The sequence below is a fragment of the Gavialis gangeticus genome, unplaced genomic scaffold (assembly GCF_001723915.1).
Source record: "Gavialis gangeticus isolate Ggan-Ray unplaced genomic scaffold, GavGan_comp1, whole genome shotgun sequence".
Lineage (NCBI taxonomy): Eukaryota > Metazoa > Chordata > Crocodylia > Gavialidae > Gavialis > Gavialis gangeticus.
In genome coordinates, this window is record NW_017728994.1 from 34460457 (window position 1) to 34478212 (window position 17756).

At 47.3% G+C, this 17756-nt stretch overlaps 1 protein-coding gene across 3 annotated transcripts in view; it reads right to left on the reverse strand.

Moving 5' to 3' along the window:
• Window positions 1-17756, reverse strand: part of VSTM4 (V-set and transmembrane domain containing 4) — a 133100-nt gene that overhangs the window by 46096 nt on the left and 69248 nt on the right. For all 3 annotated transcript variants that reach the window (XM_019502563.1, XM_019502562.1, XM_019502561.1), the window contains 2 exons: window positions 12751-12857; window positions 12002-12063 (listed from right to left, as the gene is read on the reverse strand). In XM_019502563.1, the coding sequence (XP_019358108.1) occupies window positions 12002-12063; window positions 12751-12857 (169 nt within the window). The remainder of the gene's footprint in view (window positions 1-12001; window positions 12064-12750; window positions 12858-17756) is intronic.

Consider the following 17756-nt stretch of genomic DNA (forward strand, 5'->3'; position numbering starts at 1 on the left):
CTAATCAGGATCTGGGGGAATGTCTGTTCACCAGAGCGCCCCAAGGGATGACAAGATCAAACGGTCACAAACCACAGATGGTGTTGCTAGCAGGGCTTTGGCTTCTTCAACCATGGGACGTTGTTCCAAGAAGAAAGACTCCTAGGAAAAGATGGGATCCACCTGATGAACACAGGGAAGAGCATCTTTGCAAACTAGCTAGCTAACCTATTGAGGAGGGCTTTAAACTAGGTTCGTCAGGGCATGGAGACCAAAGCCCTGGGGGAAGTGGGTGACCTGGAGGAAGAACAAGTAGGAGGGGGCAACAGGGGAGGCCTTATTCTTTCTGAGAAAGTAGGGTAGTCGGCTAATTACCTCAGGTACACGAATGCATGGAGCCTGGGAAACAAGCAGGAAGAATTGCAAGTCTTTACATAGCCATGGAACTATGATGTGATTGGAATAACAGAGACTTGATGGGATAGCTCAAATGACTGGAGCACTATCATGGATGTGGGTATAAACTGGTCAGGAAGGACAGGTGTGGGAAAAGAGGAGGAGTTGCTCCTTGTTCTGTTATCTGTCACCACTGAGAACAGTCTAGCTCCCTCTTCTTTGGAACCCCCTTCATGTAGTTGAAAGCTGCTATTAAATCCCCTCTCAGTCTTCTCTCCTGCAGACTAAATAAGCCCAGTTCCCTCAGCCTCTCCTCAGAAGTCATGTGCCTAGCCCCCTCAGTATTTTCGTTGCCCTCCACTGGACTCTCTCCAATTTGTCCACATCCTTTCTGTAGCGGGGGCCCAAAACTGGAAACAGTACTCCAGATGTGGCCTCACCGGTGCTGAATAGAGAGGAATAATCACTTCCCTTGATCTGCTAGCAACGCTTCTACTAATGCAGCCCAGTATGCCATTAGACTTTGTCGCAACAAGGGCATTCTGTTGGCTAATATTTAGCTTATTGTCCACTGTAACCCCCAGGTCCTTCTCTGTAGATGTTCTGTTTAGCCAATCAGTCCTCAACCTGTAGTGGTGCATGGGATTGTTCTGTCCTAAGTGCAGGGCTTTGCATGTGTCCTTATGGAACCTCATGAGATTTCTTTTGGTCCAATACTCCAATTTGTTGAGGTCTCTGAATCCTAGCACTACCCTCCATATATCCACTAGTCCCCCTAGCTTGATGTCATCTATGATCTTGCTGAGGGTGCACTCCATCCCATCTTCCAGGGCAATGATGAGCATATTAAACTATATCAGCCCCAGGACCAACCCCTGGGGCACTCAATTTGACACCAGTTGCCAAGTAGACACTGAGCGATTGACTACTACCCTCTGATCCCGATGATCCAGCCAGTTTTCTATCCACTTTACAGTCTATTTATTTAACCTGTACAAGGAGCAATGGTCTCAAGTTGCAGTAAGGTAAGTTTATGTCAGTTATTAGGAAGAACTTTCACAGATTTCATAGACATCAGGGCTGGAAGGGACCTCGGAAGATCATCGAGTCCAACCCCCTACCCCAGGGGCAGGAAGTCAGCTGGGTTCAAAGGATCCCAGCAAGATAAATGTCCAAATGCCTCTTAAAGGAGTCCAGAGTAGGTGCTTGCACCATCTCTGGAGGCAGTCTGTTCCAGGCCTTGGCGCCTCGGACAGTAAAGAAGTTCTTCCTTATGTCCAGTCTGAAAAAGTCTTGGAGGAGTTCATGACTATTTGACCTTGTCATCCCCTGGGGTGCTCTGGTGAACAGGTGTTTCCCCAGATCCTGATGTACACCCCTTATATACTTATAGGAAGCAACCAGGTCTCCCCTGAGCCTGTATTTTTCCAGGCTGAAGAGTCCCATAGCTTTCAGCCTGTCATCATAAGGCTTGTTTTCCTGCCCCCTGATCATGCGCGTGGCCCTCCTCTGGACTCTCTCAAGCTTCTCCACATCCTTTTTGAACTGTGGCGTCCAGAATTGGATGCAGTACTCCAGCTGTGGCCTCACCAAGGTCAAGTACAGTGGGAAGATGACATCCTGGGATTTGCTAGAGAAGCATCTATGGATGCAAGCCAGAGTTTTGCTCGCTTTGCTGGCTGCAACATCACATTGGTGGCTCATATTCATCTTGTGGTCAATCATGACCTCCAAGTCCCTTTTGGCCATGGTGCTAGCAAGCATAGCACTGCCGAGCCTATAAGTATGGTGCAGGTTTTTCTTCCCAAGGTGAAATACCTTGCATTTTTCAGTGCTGAACTCCATCAGGTTTTCACCCACCCATTGTCCAAGCCTGTCCAGGTTGGCCTGGATCACCATCCTGTCCTTGGGTGTGGATGCTTTATCCCAAAGTTTGGTGTCATCAGCGAATCTGGCCAGTTCGCTACTGACACCAGTGTCCACATCGTTAATGAAGATGTTGATAAGAATAGGCCCAAGGACAGAACCTTGGGGAACCCCACTGGTCACGGTGCACCACAATGATTGACTTCCGTCAACTACTGCTCTCTGGGTCCGACCTCAGAGCCAATTCCCCAGCCAGCGGACTGTGATGTAGCCAAGGCTGCAGTTGGCCAGTTTTTCTATGAGATGATTGAAAACTTTTTTTAAATCAAGATATATGACATCAATCTCTTCTCCCTTGTCCAGGTGATATGTCACCTCATCATAGAAGGAGATAAGATTGATCAGGCAAGTCCTACCTGCAACAAACTTGTGCTGGCTCTCAAGGTGTTCCCTCATTTGGTCAGCATTGATGAAGGGTAACAATTCTCTCTTGCCCTGGCCGTCCCATACTGTATTGAGCAGGGCCATCCCTTGGGGCTCATGAAAAACTGATGCAAAATACCCATTAAGCAGGTTGGCTTTTTCCTGGGCGTCGGTTGTTGGTTGTCAGTTGCCCCACATGGTTTAGTAGGGGTCCAATATTACCCTTGCTTTTCCTCCGGCTCTCCACATATCTGAAAAAGGACTTTTTATTGTCCTTGATACATGTAGCCATTTGGAGTTCAGTCGCAGCCTTGGCTTTCCTGGTATGCTCCCTGCAGGTCTGGACCAGTGCAGAATACTCCTCCTTTGAGGTGGATCCAGTCTTCCATCCTTTATAGGTCTTTCTTGTTAGATGCAGGAGGTCCACTAGTTCTTTCTCATTGGGAGGGTTGTAAAACACTGAAACAGGTTACACAGAGAGGTTGTGGACTCTCCAAACTTGGAGGTTTTTAAGACCTGCTAAACCAGTGGCTCCCAACCTCGGGGTACAACCCAAATCAGGGTCACGGAGGGTCCACCCCTCACTCCCCCACTCCTGCCTGTGGGGCTCTCCTGGTGCATGGTCTGTGCAGCTCTTGCTGCTGCTGCCCCCTGTGGTCCTGGCCTTGCCTGGACTCTGCTGGTGCTGCTGGACATAAGTTTGTTGGTGGTGGGTGTCGCGACCCTGATTTAGGGTCACAGAAAAAAAAGGTTGGGAGCCATTGTGCTAAACAAAGCCTTGGGTGGGATGATATAGTTGGGGATGGTCCAACTATGAGCAGGGGGCTGGACTAGATGACCTCCTGAGGTCCCTTCCAACCCTCATTTTCTGTGATTCTAAATCTTAATCCCTCTGAGAGGTGTATGCCTGCTGTTTATGAATGGACCATACACCAAGTATATTTTATCACTCAAAGGAGATGGCATATTGTGAAGTCATATTTTTCTGCCAAATAACTGCTCTAAAGGGAAGGAGCTACATCCAGAAATACAAATTTTAACATTATCTTGCAGTAGTATACTGTAATTGTGATTATAGAGTAGTAGTGGCTAGAGGCCTGAGATACAGGATTGTGGAACTAATGTGCTAGGTGCTGTAAAAGAAAGATCCCTCACCAAAAAACTTATGTTCTAAGCATAGAAAGGCTGACAGCTAGAGAAAATGAAGTAAACAAATGGAAGAGGAAAGACCAAGTAACAGTAACAATTTTACACAGGACACTGCACTAGAATTATTTTTTTTATTCTGTTTCATTATGAGTTGCATTCACAAGCTTTAGACACACACATACACACACACATGCACACCCTTTGCACAAACTGGGAACAAACAGGAAGGGCCAAGGAAAGGGCAGAGAGGCTGAATATACCAATAAGCTGTGAGCAGCAGTCCCTGTTGACTGGTTTTTCAGCCACTGAACTGGAATAGCAGTGGCAAGCTCTGTTCATCCTTTGAACTGGAGTTAGAAGTTATTGACTTTAAGTAACCATGGATTCAGCAGCCAACTCTCATGAAAGTCCCCAGACTTTGTCACAATGGTGGCTTGTCAAGTCTAGGTAAGGCAACTTATAGCTCATACATTGGATCTTTGTGAAGCCATTTAATCTAGCCTGTGGAGCCAGAGGGTTTTATGGTATTTTATCATTGGGGGGACCAAGAAGGGGGGAAGCCTCGCCCAGAGGCAAAATCCCAACCGAAGAAAAGAAAGAAAAAAAATAATAACTTACATGTTCCAGGGGCTGGGAGGAGCAAGGAAGCTCAGGGCGAGAAACCGCCTGTGTGGTTTGTAAGCCACGCCCATATACAGCTGGGGCCAGGTGATGTCATGAGGAGGCGCCACCTGGTGGAGATGAAAGGGGGCCGTGAAAGCGCGGGAAGGCTGCCGAGGGCCAGAGAACCAGCAGGAACCCATCGGCCAGGAGGGGACCAGCCACAGCGGACGGCAGCTGGCTGCGGCTGCAGCAGTGGCAGCAGCAGTAAGAATGGTGATGGCAGTTGCGGAAGCGGCAGGGGATCCCTGACCTGGGGAAGACCGGCGGGGATCAAGGATGCCAGTGGAGAGGCCGGCAAAGGCAGCAGCAGCAGCAACTGCAGCATGAGGAGCAGCGGGAGTGTCGGGAGATCCCCAAATCGAGGATCAGTGTGGACTGAAGATGCTGGCAAGGAAGCCGGCAGGGAAGCTGGCTGTGGTAGCTGCAGTGGCAGCAGCAGGAGCGGTGGGGAACCCCGAGCCGGAGAAGCCCTGCGAGAGCTGAAGGAGCCAGTGGAGGGACCCATGGTAACTCTGGGCAGAACTGGCAGCCAAGCCTAATCATAGGCACTGGGGGCTGTAGCCCTGAGTGAAGGTAGGGCCTGGAGAGTGAAAGAGAGGGATCCCAACTGGGGCAGAGGCATGAGTCCTGACCCATAGGGTGCCCCAGGCTAAGGGCAACCAGGGTGCTAAGGGTGTACGGAGTTCACGGTGGGTGCTCTGTTTCCTTCAGGGTCCTTCCCCTTTTCATTTCCTTTTGGTTACACCTCACCAGTAGCCACAGTGGTGGGTTTATTCTGTGTCACGATGGGTGTTTCAGGGAAGAGGGGTTTAGGGTCAAGGCAGTGGCAATGGCCTCCTTTAGGGTCCGTTTATTTCCATCTCCTTTGTGAGGGTAGATGAGCAGAGTACTCAACTCCAGGCAAGGGTGGCTAGGACCCTGTGGAAGGGGAGAGAGAGAGGCTGCAAAGGAATACACTGGGACCAGGCGCTAAGGGCACCAGAGAAGACAGGCCCAAAAGCCGAAGATCTCCAGGCCCACCCACTGGAGTTTGGCCGGGGCCTAGGGTGGTTGCCACCATGAGGCAACACAGAGACCTGGGAAGACACCTGTGGGGCTGGCCACAAACTAGACTTGGAGGCCCAACTCAAAAGGGTGGTGCTTGGCCAGGGTGTAGGGAAGGTTGGAGCCCTGTGAGCATCCGCTGAGACATGTGATGGCCCTGGAGGCAGCTCCAAAGGGGATCCCCTCCACTGAGGAACGATTCAAAGTCATGGCAGGCGAGTTAGAGGGTCCCCTAACTGAGGTATCCTCTGGGGTTCGCACATGGGATCCTGGCAAGCAAGATCAACTGCTTGGGCGAAGGCGGCGCAGGAGTGCACAATACAGTGAAGGAAGGTACAGGGGGCTTCGCCTAGGTGGTGGCAAGAGACAGTGGCAGTGCTACTGCAAGGCAGAGTGGTGGCTGTGGCTGTGGCTGTGGCTGTGGCAGCATAGACTGGGCTGGAAGTGACCCACACTCAGAACCAAGCTCCACTAAGTGGCAAACTACTAAAAAAACCTTGCCAACCCCTGGTGTAGGTCCTTAAACAAAACTGTCTTTTCTTTATCTGTATGAGACTATATATATATATGACTCATATAAATTATCTTTTGTACATGTTTATTCTTTTTGGATGTTAGGCCAGATTTTTGGATGGCAGACACTTGAATAGTTGCACTGAAGTCAACAGAGCAATGCCAATTTATGCCATGCAGGGATCTTGCCATACACCTATAAAGCTGGCGTTTAGGTACACATTTTCATTCTGTACTTATATACCAAGGTTAGCAGCATTTTGTAAATGTTTTTAACCTTGCTGATGTTAAGCTTTTCACCGGAAGAGTTTCCACTATTGCTCACAGTGTTGTAATTCCATTAAGTCTTGTCTGAACTAAAAAATGTTTGCAATTATATGTAAGCATGTGCATGTAGGCATGAGTATGTGCAGCTAGCTAGGTGCTGTCCAGGCATGTATGAGGCTAAATAAACTAATGATCAGCAGTTGTTAGGACACTGGAGGAGGAGGGCAAGGGCTTTGCTATGTTTTAGTCACAATAGCTAAGTGCTTAGGGTAGTTGCCCAGGAAGCAGAAGACATGAATTATAGGCCCTGCTTGAAACTGTATCTCTAATGTCCCATCATGGTGCTCAAATCATGAGGTTGCAGGTCAGACATTATCCAGTTACCTGCTCCTGCCCTCCTTTTGAAGCTGGTTGCCTGGGCAGCCAAGACAGTGAGGTGTGCAGGGCCAGGAGGAACAGGACGAGCCAGAGGGCTTCCTGTCCATTTTATCCAATGACTCGCAAATGCGAGGCACAGCCACTCATATGATATCACTGCAGGGATAATAAAAAATCACAAACTGTGTGCAAGTACCAAAAATGCCACTTATGCAGCTGCAAAATGTAATTTAGGTGCACAAAGGGTAAAAGAATTCCACCTAGTGGGCTCATCTACATAAGATGTTTACTACACAGTTGACTAATTAGCTGCACAGTAAATGCCATGCATTTACATGTGTGCCCCAGAGTAATCTAATTTACTTTACAGCAGGATAGTACTTGTAAATACACAAACCATCTTGCAGCACACATATAGACACTGTCCTGGCTGGCTGGAGCACTGCCTGCCAGCTAACCCCACCTTTGTGCCCCAGCCGGGCCCTCTGTAGCACACTGGACTGTGGGGAGCAGCCCTGGGCTGACAGGCTGATCCCTGGGACTCTCTGCCAGCTGGGGCTGCTCTGACCCAGCTCAGTGTGCTGCACATGTGCTGCAGCCATATCTCTGTAGCTCAGTCTGAATGACTTGCAATTCTGGGTTTTAAGTTAACAGCAATAAAAGAACAAAAGTAAAGCCTCCACGGTAGAGCACAATAAGTGCTCTCCTGCAATAACATGCACTGGCTCAGCAACACCAAATGGAAGCTGCTTGTTCAGAGACACCAGACCTTTAGGTGAAGTCTTGAAAACTTTTGCAGGTCAGTTTTGTGCACTGAAGTTTTGTTTATTTGAAAACCAACCCCGGTCTGCAGATCATTTGTTGACTTCAGGCTCCTGTGGGTCCCAGGTGCACTCTGATGTGAAGTGATGAGCCAGCCAGAGATGGAAATTGCTTCCAGATTAAAATCTGTTAGCAAGGTAATAAAACAGTCTGCTGACTGCACAGGACAGAAACTCTCATCACTCTGGGAAACTGAAGCAAAGTTATTTACCTAAAAGCCTCTCTTCCTGCCCATCTCTAAACCAGACAAAGAGTCTGAGCCTTGTTAGGGCCTATTTATGAAGTACAAGGATGTGGAGAGTGGAAAAATACTTGAGGCCAAAACCAGATCTATTCCAGAAATGCAATACCAACTGGAAACAAATGTGCTTAAAATTCAACATGTGGTATCCAGGTTGTAGCTGTATTGGTCTAGAGGAAAAAGCAATCTGGGATCATGGTAGAGGTGATATATTTTATTAGACCAGCTAGATATTTGCAAAAAAATTTCTTTAATAGCAAGTTTTCGGGCACAAACACCCTTCATCAGGCATCAGAGAAAAGATGGTAAAAGTTCTCCCAGGTAGAAAAGAAAGTTCTTATTTCATTGGATTTCAGAGGATTCAATAAATGGAATACTCCTTTGGGCAGGAAATTCTTAGCTGTTAAGGTGTTTGTGCTCGAAAGCTTGCAATAAAAGAATTTTTTGCAAAAATCTAGTTGCTCTAATAAAAGATATCATCTCTACCATGAGCCCAGACTACTTTTTACTCTAGACCAATATGGCTACAACCTAGATACCTGACACATGGAAGATACTGAATTTTATCCAATTTTTAAAGTGAAATCTTCATAATTTCACAAGGAGGAAGCAACTTTCACCAGCTGAAACCTGAGATACTGCTCTTGCCTTTGTTCAAGGTAATTTGCATCATCACAGAGCCTCAAAAGAAAGCTGAGGGACACCTTACCAGCTAAGAACTGCCTGCCCAGAGGAGTATTCTATCTACTGACTCCTCTGAGAAATCATATTGAATATGAACTTTCATTTCTACCCAAGAGAACTTTTACCATCTTTTTTCCAGTGCTTCATGAAGCACAGCATGAAGTTGTGCCTGAAAACTTGTAATTCAAGAAATTTTTTTGCAAAAATCTAGTTGGTCTAATAAAAGATATCACCCCTACCACAAGCCCCCACATAAGCTTACGTGCTTTGCTGATCTGATTTTGCTCATCTTATCCTTAATATGAGGTCCAAAGATTGAGTGATCTTAGATATAGCAGCTATTCTCAGTCACAACAGTATAGTTCACATAGCACAGGACAGCTGCAGTGTCCTTATTCTGAGTCATTTACACCATAGACTATACTACAGAGTGTTTTTTGTGCACTCTGCATAATTCACTCACCCCCAGTGAAACCTGATGCTTCTGGAGATGGCCTGTCCAGGGCCCCATAATTCTGTACCATAGGGATAGAACCACAGAATACTGTATACAGATTGACAGAGTGGGATTCTGGCCTGGCAGAATGTAATGAACTAAACTGAAAGGATGCCAGAGTACCATGGTGTACACTCCCGGTCATGTATAAAAGGGTCCAGAACACTGGCAAATGGATGTTCATGTTCTGTACTTCTCTGAAAGCTAAGCCTTTGAGTGGAGGCCCTGGGAAGGTTTTCTTGAATCCCTCTCCCTCTTGTTATGATTTTTCCTCCAACTAGGATTTCAGGCCTTATCTGGCTTTATGTTTCTATCTGGGTGATTCTATCTGGGTGATCCTTTGTTGCCTGGCTAGTAGGGGTACACTGATAGAGATTTTTGGGGCCAATATTGATAGCCGATATTTAAGGAGGTGTATTGGCCAATACTGATCCAATATCCAATACAGCTGCCTTCAAGTGGTAAGTCTGATGTGGAGGAAGGGGAGGGAAAGGGCTTGGGGTGTGTGGCAGGGCACTGTCGGTGCCTGCCACTCTAAGAGCTGAGTCCAGCAGCCAGCAGGTGCTTGATTGTGGTGGCCATTTTACATCTCTGGCCACCTATATAAACAGAGCAGTTCCCTGCTGGAAGGCCAGGCAGAAACATCACCTGTCTGCAAGGCTACATGCAACATCCTGGAGGTAAGGGTAGGAGCTGTAGGGGGTGGCTTAGAGGCTCCTGGTCCTGGGCATGACCCAAAACTGCACCCTGCCAGGAGTGGGTGGACTGGTGGGGCTCTCAGTGGTGCGGGAGTCCCCAGGAAACGCCAGGCCAGTTACCACCCAGAAAGGCGGGCAGGGGCACCTTAACCCCATATCTCACCTTCGGGTGGGTCATTTATCATCGGAGGTAGTTTGGGCCAGGCACAGCTGCAGCCACCTGAGCCCTGTGCAGTGTAAGACCCAGAAGGGGCCTGGCATGGCTACAGCCATCTGAGCCCCACCAGGGAGGGAAGCCCCATGGCCCCAGTGAGGGGGCAGAGATGAGGAGCCCCAGTGAGGGGAAAAACCAGAGGGCTGGGAGCCCAGTATTGTCTGGGTGTACAGAGTTGCCCCAGGAAGGGGCCAGGGCAAGCTTAGACCTGGTCAGGTAATTGACTGGTCACTACCCCGGTGAGGGTCACAGGAGAGGCCCAAAAGATGGTATGTCTGCCACCCAAGGTATGAGCTAGCTAAAGCCTATGGCCTAAGGGGCCCACTCCAAGAGGGAGCGAGGTAGTACAGGTTGTTGATGCATAAAAAAGACCCTGTGAGAGGGGGTGGAGTGTGAAAGGCCCTAGTGAGAGGAGGGTGGTATGAATGTGTGTGTGTCTGAGGCCTGACAATGAGGCCTAAGCTTGGTCCAGCTATAGGTTGGGAGCAGTGTGTCATCTGGATGCCATCTGCAAGGCTTGGGCTGCAGTGTAGCGGAGGAACAGAGCCATATACAGTGCTCCCTGGCATCGGAGCAAGAATGGGCAGCCTCCTGCCTTAATTAACACCTCAATTAAGTAACAACAAGGCATGGCAGGCGAGACAGGTGGGTGGTGTGCCCAGAGGCAGGTGGGGAAACTAGTACTGTGGCTGGTCAGGGACCCCCACTTTGCCACAGGGGGGCAAATCAATGCCCCCGCAATGAGGGAGGAAGGAGGCAGGGGCAGGCACTGCCCAGGGGGGAGCAGGATACAGCCATGGCTTGTGGGGGGAGGTAGCTCCCACCACTGCTTGCATACCGGAAGGGCGGTGGGGGGAGAGGGGGGAGTGAGTGCCCTGGATCTGCGCAGGGTAGGCTGGAGCTGGAGCTGCATGAGACTCTTCTTAGCAGGAGCTGGGCTCAAAGTGGGCACCAGCGGCACTAGGGGGGGCTGCTCCCACCACAAATTTCACTGCAGCTCCACTCCCAGCCCCATGTCACCAGGTGCAGCCCGGCTCCAAGTCCTGCCTCCACCCACATACTGGGAAGAGCTGAGGCTGTGCTGGGTGGCTGGCAGCGGCAGCGGTGCTGAGAGTGCAGCTGAGCAAAATTTGGGATGGCTGCAGCCCCCTTCCAGCACCGCTGGTGCCTGCTCTGAGCCCAGCCCCCACCAAGAAGAGCCCTTTCTACTGCTGGCTCCAGCCTGCCCCCCCACCCCATAGCATACCCCCACTGCCCTCCCATGGTGCAAGAAGCAGTGGGAGCTGCCCCCCCACCCTCATAAGCCATGCCTCCAACCCAAGCTGCTGTCCCCCCGCCCCTCCTGGGCAGAGCCTGCCCCTGCTCCCTCCCTCCTTCCCTCACCACAGGGCTGTTGATCTGCCCCTCCAAGCCTCTTCCCTCCCTGCTCCGCTTCTGACTTACCAGCTGGAGGCAGCTCTCCATGCTGCCAGCTCTGCTCTGTGTTCCGCTGCGACTGCGTGCAGCACAGGCATTTATCGGCTATATTATCAGCCCCATCAGTCCCTGATGCAGCAAATTTTCTTTATATTGGTACCTATCTGATATTGGACCAATGTATCAGTACAGCTCTACTGGCCAGCATAGACAATGCTGAGTATTGTTTACTAACAGAGAGAAAATGTGATTCTTCTAAGCCAGCCAACTATATATGCAAGGCTTCACTGACCTGTTATTTCTGATTCACCCAACTGCGGAGTGGACTGAGACCCAGTATTTCATGTCTGAAAACACTCAAAGTCAGTTTGCCAACAGTATCTGTGCATCACAGGATAACTGGTATAATTATGAAATTCTCAGCTCCTGGAAGCAAGTGAAATTCAATTCCATCTTTCATTTAAGAAAAGATTTAAATTTCTAGCCCTTGGCGCTGTAGGGAAAAGCTAGAAAAGGTGATCCAAGTGTAACCAAGGGCTCCAACAGCAGAGGGGAAAGGATCCCCAAGACAAAACACAGCAAATGCAGCATGCCAAAAAAAAAAAAAAGAAAGAACTTTTAGGTGTCCGTCTCATGACTATCTGAACACTGGCTGTTGGCAAAATCACACCTGCAAAATAACTGAGAATCTGCAAACATTATACTGAGAGAATAGAATACAGGGGAAAATAATTTCATATAAGAGTACTTACCAGAATCACTTTTCTCTGAGGTTTCAGCAACTTAGGTTTAGGAAAACTGTTGGCTATTGGAGCTATAAAAATAAATATCAAAAAATTACTTCATATTAACACAATTCACAGTTATTTTTAGTACATGCATCAGCCATTTTACGTCTTTGATGGCAGCAGTATAGTATGATAGCAAAGAGTGATGTTTAGGAACAAATTCTTTTGCAAAACTCTCCACAGGTATTACTGTAGGAGCTGCTGGTTGTTTGAAAACCTGGCCGCAGGAGTGGGAATTGATTATATATCTTTAATAAGTAGATCTCAATATACTGTAATATTTGTAATACATGAACTATGCAAAATAGTAGACACTTTTAGTTGGCATTAAATGACACCTAAACTATATGCATACATGTGTAGCTGGCTGTGCCTACATGGCTCTTTAGCCCATCTGTCTTTGATTTCTCTCCTTTCCCCCATACAGTGCAATTTGGAACCTTTTGTTCACACTCCAAAGTTCCTACAACCATCATGGACACAAGCTAGCAAAACCGCCCTCTCTAGCACCTTGCAACTGTGAATGCCAGAGCACCTAACAGTGTGACAAAGCGCTTCACAATGTCTGTAAGAGTCACTGTAGAGATCTCCCTGCCCTTCCCCCCCACCCCATTTGACCAGTGGGAAACAGAAGGCACTGAGAAATGAATTGGTTGCCTCTGGTTCTCTCTGCATGAAATACAGCACCATTGGTTATATTCCTTGTCACATACCTTTTGCTGGGACAGCTGGTGGTTGCTCCACTTTCTCCTTCTTTTTCTTTACTTTCTTGGGCTGTAGAGGGGATAGACTTGTCACACTGGTAACAGTCTCCCCTGAGCTGGAAAAAAAGAGGAACTTGCGAAGAGCAGGAACAAAATCCTTATATCTACAAGCTCCAGCTTATCCCTGTCATACAATAGCATTTTCACTCAGCCACAGTGCCTGGCAGATTACTTAGATCCTGACTCTGTCATGTACTGAAAAATGCAACAATGCTGAGCAGCTTCTGTCCCAACTCACCTGTCTCATTACTTTTCTAGTACACAAACCAGTGAACAGACTTGTACAATCTATGTACTCTGCCTGACCCATGAAGCACAATAGGCCAGATCTTATTTACCCCTTATGTTTCTAAGTAGTAGATACACAGCCTTACAATTGCACTTACTAACATTTATGCAGTTTGAAGTTCAGCATTGTCTGTGTTAGCCAGACAGGTAGGAAGGGAAAACAGATTCAACCAGGTAGATATATAAATCTAGATAAGGCCTGGAAGCTGAGTTGGAGAAAGAAATGACAGGACAGAGAAGAATGAAGGCTTCCTGCCTTCCTGTGCAATAGTTAAAGCAGCTGCAAAGGGAGCAGTGGAAGACATGAGCTCCAGGTCCCCTTCAACAGGGGGCTCAATCCTGTGTTTCCTGCTTCTTAGGAAAGTGCTCTAAGGTGCCTATACACGTGCAGTGAGGCTGCTCCAATACACTGTGATTACAGCATGTTGAAGCAGACTCGATTAATCAAGTCTGCTGGAGCATGGTAATTCCCGCCTCCAGCAGACTCCAGCGTCACAGGTATCAGCATCCCTTCACTGAAAAATGGAGGTGTGGGTGCTTTAACCTAAGCTGGTTTGATGAGCTTTAGTTAAAGAGCCCCCACTGCCATTTTTCAGCATGGGGACACTGATATACGTGATGCTCTGCCCACTTTAATTAGAGCTGCTCTAATTAAAGCTCTTGGAGCTGCTCTAATTAAAGTGCTGCTCCTCCCTTGCCCTCCCCTTCCCCCTTCCTGGAGCCTGTCTATAAACACCCCTAGCTACCAGACCATGGAGCAGGCATTATCCAGTGTCCTCTCCATCTTTTCTCTTGAAGTTGGCCTACTGGACAGCCAAGCAAGATCTGTGGGTACAGGAGAAAGAGAATATGCTACAGAAAATGTGGCTTAGTAAGACAGACAAGGGAGGTGCCATTGGGCATTCATCTGGACTCCAACTTCAGTTGGTGCAGAAACTTGCCCAATGTGATTTATTTATTTTTCCTAATAAATATTACATGTCAGTGAGTTACAGAGCAGTTTGGGAAATACTCAGTCTGTGGCCTGGTGATACCTTAGTTATTAAGCACTGAGCTAAAAGCTGGAAACCTCCCTTCTAGCAGGTATGGGCACCAATGCTAATGAACAGTACTTGGCTTGGGTGGTTACAACAACTGTGGTCCGTTATAAACATGCCTACGCAAGATGGCTTCTCTAGGTGAGCTGTTTCATTCAGAAGTCCTCAAATCCCCCAGAGGTCTCCTACCCTTGATGCAGCTATGAGTTATGCAGACCACGATTAAATGTAGTGTTTCTTAGTTACCTCCATGTATGCAAGATCTGGGGAGCAGGGAGCTCTGTTTGTTTAGCTCCAATAGTAATAGGATCCTGGGCTGTGACTGAGGTGCCTAAGTCTCACCACAGTAAAATAATAGTGACACTATAGTTTTTATTCCTAAATGCTTTATGCTCAGCTTGATGAAGGGACATTTTTCTCCAGATCTTTAAATAAGAGCAGATTTTCTAAACCTGTTTAGAGCCATGATATTCACATGAAGCCAAATTTTTAAACTTTACATGCCTACCTCCCATAGATTTCAAAGAGAGTTCAGTGCCTTTAGAGATTTCTACCATTGCCTGATCAAGAGTAACATAAATCAGACTAGCTGGCCATTTCAAGCACCCAAAACCCAGGTTAACTCCATTACTAGCAGGGGAGTAACTCAGGCATAGATGAAAATACAGCTGAGTTTGTTGTCTTCAGTGAACATTGTGGGTTTCAATATGTAGCACAAGACGTAAAAGTCTTTAAAAAGCGATTAGAAATACCATATTTTGTAATACTTTATTTGTTTTACCATATTTACTCAAATCTAAGATGAGGTTTCTTTACTCCATTCAGCACAGGGGGGAAAACCATCATCTTAAATTCAAGTATGAGCCAGGCAAGCAGCTCCTGCAGCTCTGAACAAAGCCAGGGTGGCTCACACAGCTGACAGGGAGCACTGGGTACAGGGGGAGCATGGGGAAAGGGGCATGCAGGGCAGGGGGAGTATAGGGGAAGGAGCATGGGGTGTGGGGGAAAGTTATAGAGAAGGGACATGCAGTGTGAGGGGAGTGTGGGAAAAGGGCCATGTGAAGCATGGGAAAGGTTCGGGGGGAAGCGTGGGGGAAAGGGTGCGTGGTACTGGGGAGAGTATGGGGAAGGAGCAGCCAGTGCTGGACGGAGCATGGGGAAGAGACATGCTGTGCTGTGGGGGAGCATGCGGAAGGGGAGTGTGGTGCTGGGGAAAATAGGCATAGTATGGGAAGAGTGTAAGTAAAGGGAGGTGTACTGCAAGGAGAACACAAGGAAAGGGAGAAACAGTGCAGGGGGGAGGGTGGGGAAAGGGCATGGAGGAAGGGGAGCATGGAACAAGGGGAGTGTAGGGAAGGGGTGTGAGGAAGGGGGAATGTGGTGCAGGGGGAGCACAGGGAAAGGGACACAGAGGGCGTGTAGAACAGCAGGGGGAGCAACTGTGGCTCCAGCCTTGACTGGGACTGGGCAGTGGAGGCAGAGCCTCTGCTATTGCCTGGCCTGGCCAGGTGCTCCATGGACCTGGCAGAGACAGACAGATCATCTGCAAAGGTAAGGGTTGGGAAGCAGGCACTGGAAGGGGGGAAAGTGACTGGGTGGAGAAGGCAGCAGGGGGAAGACATGGGGGACAAGGAGCAAGATGGGGAGAAGGGGAATGGGGCAAGCTGCCTGCCCCTAGTCACTACTTTCACTGCCACTACTTTTCCTGTGGCAGTGTTGAGGGGATGAATTTAAGAGGACCCTCCAATAACTAGACACAGAAGTTTAGGGTCTAAGAACCCATCAAGTTAAAACGTATGTATAATTTTCGGTCTAAAATCTAATAACTGGGGCTCATCTTAAATTCAGGGTTGTCTTGGATTCAGGTAAATATGGTAAATTTTAGTTTTTAGATTAATATCAATTACACAAGCCAATTTAGAGACAGAGGGAACTTTTAAGTCCCCCTAAAATAGTGTCAACCTAAGCAACGGTAGCAATTTGCTACTGTATGACAACCAGAAATTATAAATAACTAAAAATCCACAAAATTGAACTGATCAGCCTCATTTCACCATCCAAGCACAACACAGTGTTAAAAGGAAAGAGCAAAATATAATGAAATAGATTTTTCTTTCTTTTTTTTTTTGTTTCTTTTGGTTTTAATCATCAAAGGGTTTGTTATAAAAGATCAAAATTATGGTTTAAAGATATGACTGTTGTGCTGTTCCTCTTCAAGCATGGTAATGTGAAATGATTTCATGTAAATTCAGTGTGTTAATGCTTATTCTTCATTTGCCACATAAAGGAGAAACACACAAACTTATTTGTGGCTTGCACTTTCCTTCTGAAGGCAAGAAGTGTTCAGGGTTAACCAGCATAGCGAAATACAATAACTGTACTTGTTGTCTTCAAATCTAGTTCTTCAAACTAAACAAGGAGACTCAGAATGGTTTCCTTGGCTCTGAAACACTGTGTGTCTGTGTGCCTGCCCTGTTGTACAGTTTCTAAAGAAAGTTACTTTTTTTATCTTGGGCTCCCTCCACCTCCTGGTTTCTATTTGAACAGAGTCACTTTATGCCTTCCTCACTACATCTGAAGGGATTTCAGAGAACAAGAGAGAACAAGACATTTGGGAAAAAATGGTCATGGAATGTGTCTTAAAATCAGTGTGACTGAAAAAAGTGTTATCTATAGGTCTGCAGATGCTGAGCATCAACGCATGGTGTTTCTGGACCTTCATTTTGCAAGAACAGGCAATATGTTATGTTTTATGGTTTTTTTAGAAGTCAAGGTAGATTTGTACCCTATGGCTACATCAGAGATATATAGCATAAATTTTGTAAAGAGTGGGCTATGAAGGGACTGCAGGAAGCAGAGCTTCTAAATTGAAAGCAGCACTTAGAATACAAAGGGTAGGGAAGGAGAAGGAAAAAGAAGGGCCAATGCTGGGTGAAGCAAGCTTATTAGGAGAGACAAAAATAAAACAGCTATTCCAATGCAGAATACAGGGGTTATTAACACTTAATCTAGGCAATGGGATAAGAACCTATAGTCTTGGTTTGGACCATACTTAACAAAATCAAGTCTGTGTATGATTTCTTGTTCCACAATTTCCTGTTCAAGTTCACTTTTGAAGTTCTGTTGTCTAATAACAGCCAATTGGAGGTCAGAGAGGGAATGTCCAGGATGGTTCAAATATTCTGCCACAGGCTCACGTGCCTTTTTAAAATTGATGTCAAATTGGTGCTCATTTATTTTTACATGAAGGGATTGCCTCGTCTGTCCAATGTAGACAGCAGAGGGCACTGTAAGCAGGTGATAGAGTATATGACATTGGTAGAGGAGCAGGTGTAGGAGTAGGGGACAATCAAAGGGATTCGGCTGTTCTTGTCTCAGGGTCGGTACTGGAGCAGGTCACAGCAGATTCTGAATTTGGCTCTATTGATCTGAGTAGCTCCAGTTTTCCAATTATATTGTAAGTGTAGGAACCCCTGCTCCAGATTCTTAAGGTGTGCATTCTGGACAGTTGGATCAGAGCAGTTAGGGCTGTAATGTGGAGCTTAGCTGGAGATGATGGATCTAGCCGTGTACTTAGGATAAGAGCTCCTGGCATGTTGGTAGCTGTAGCAATTGGTAGGTTTCTAATAC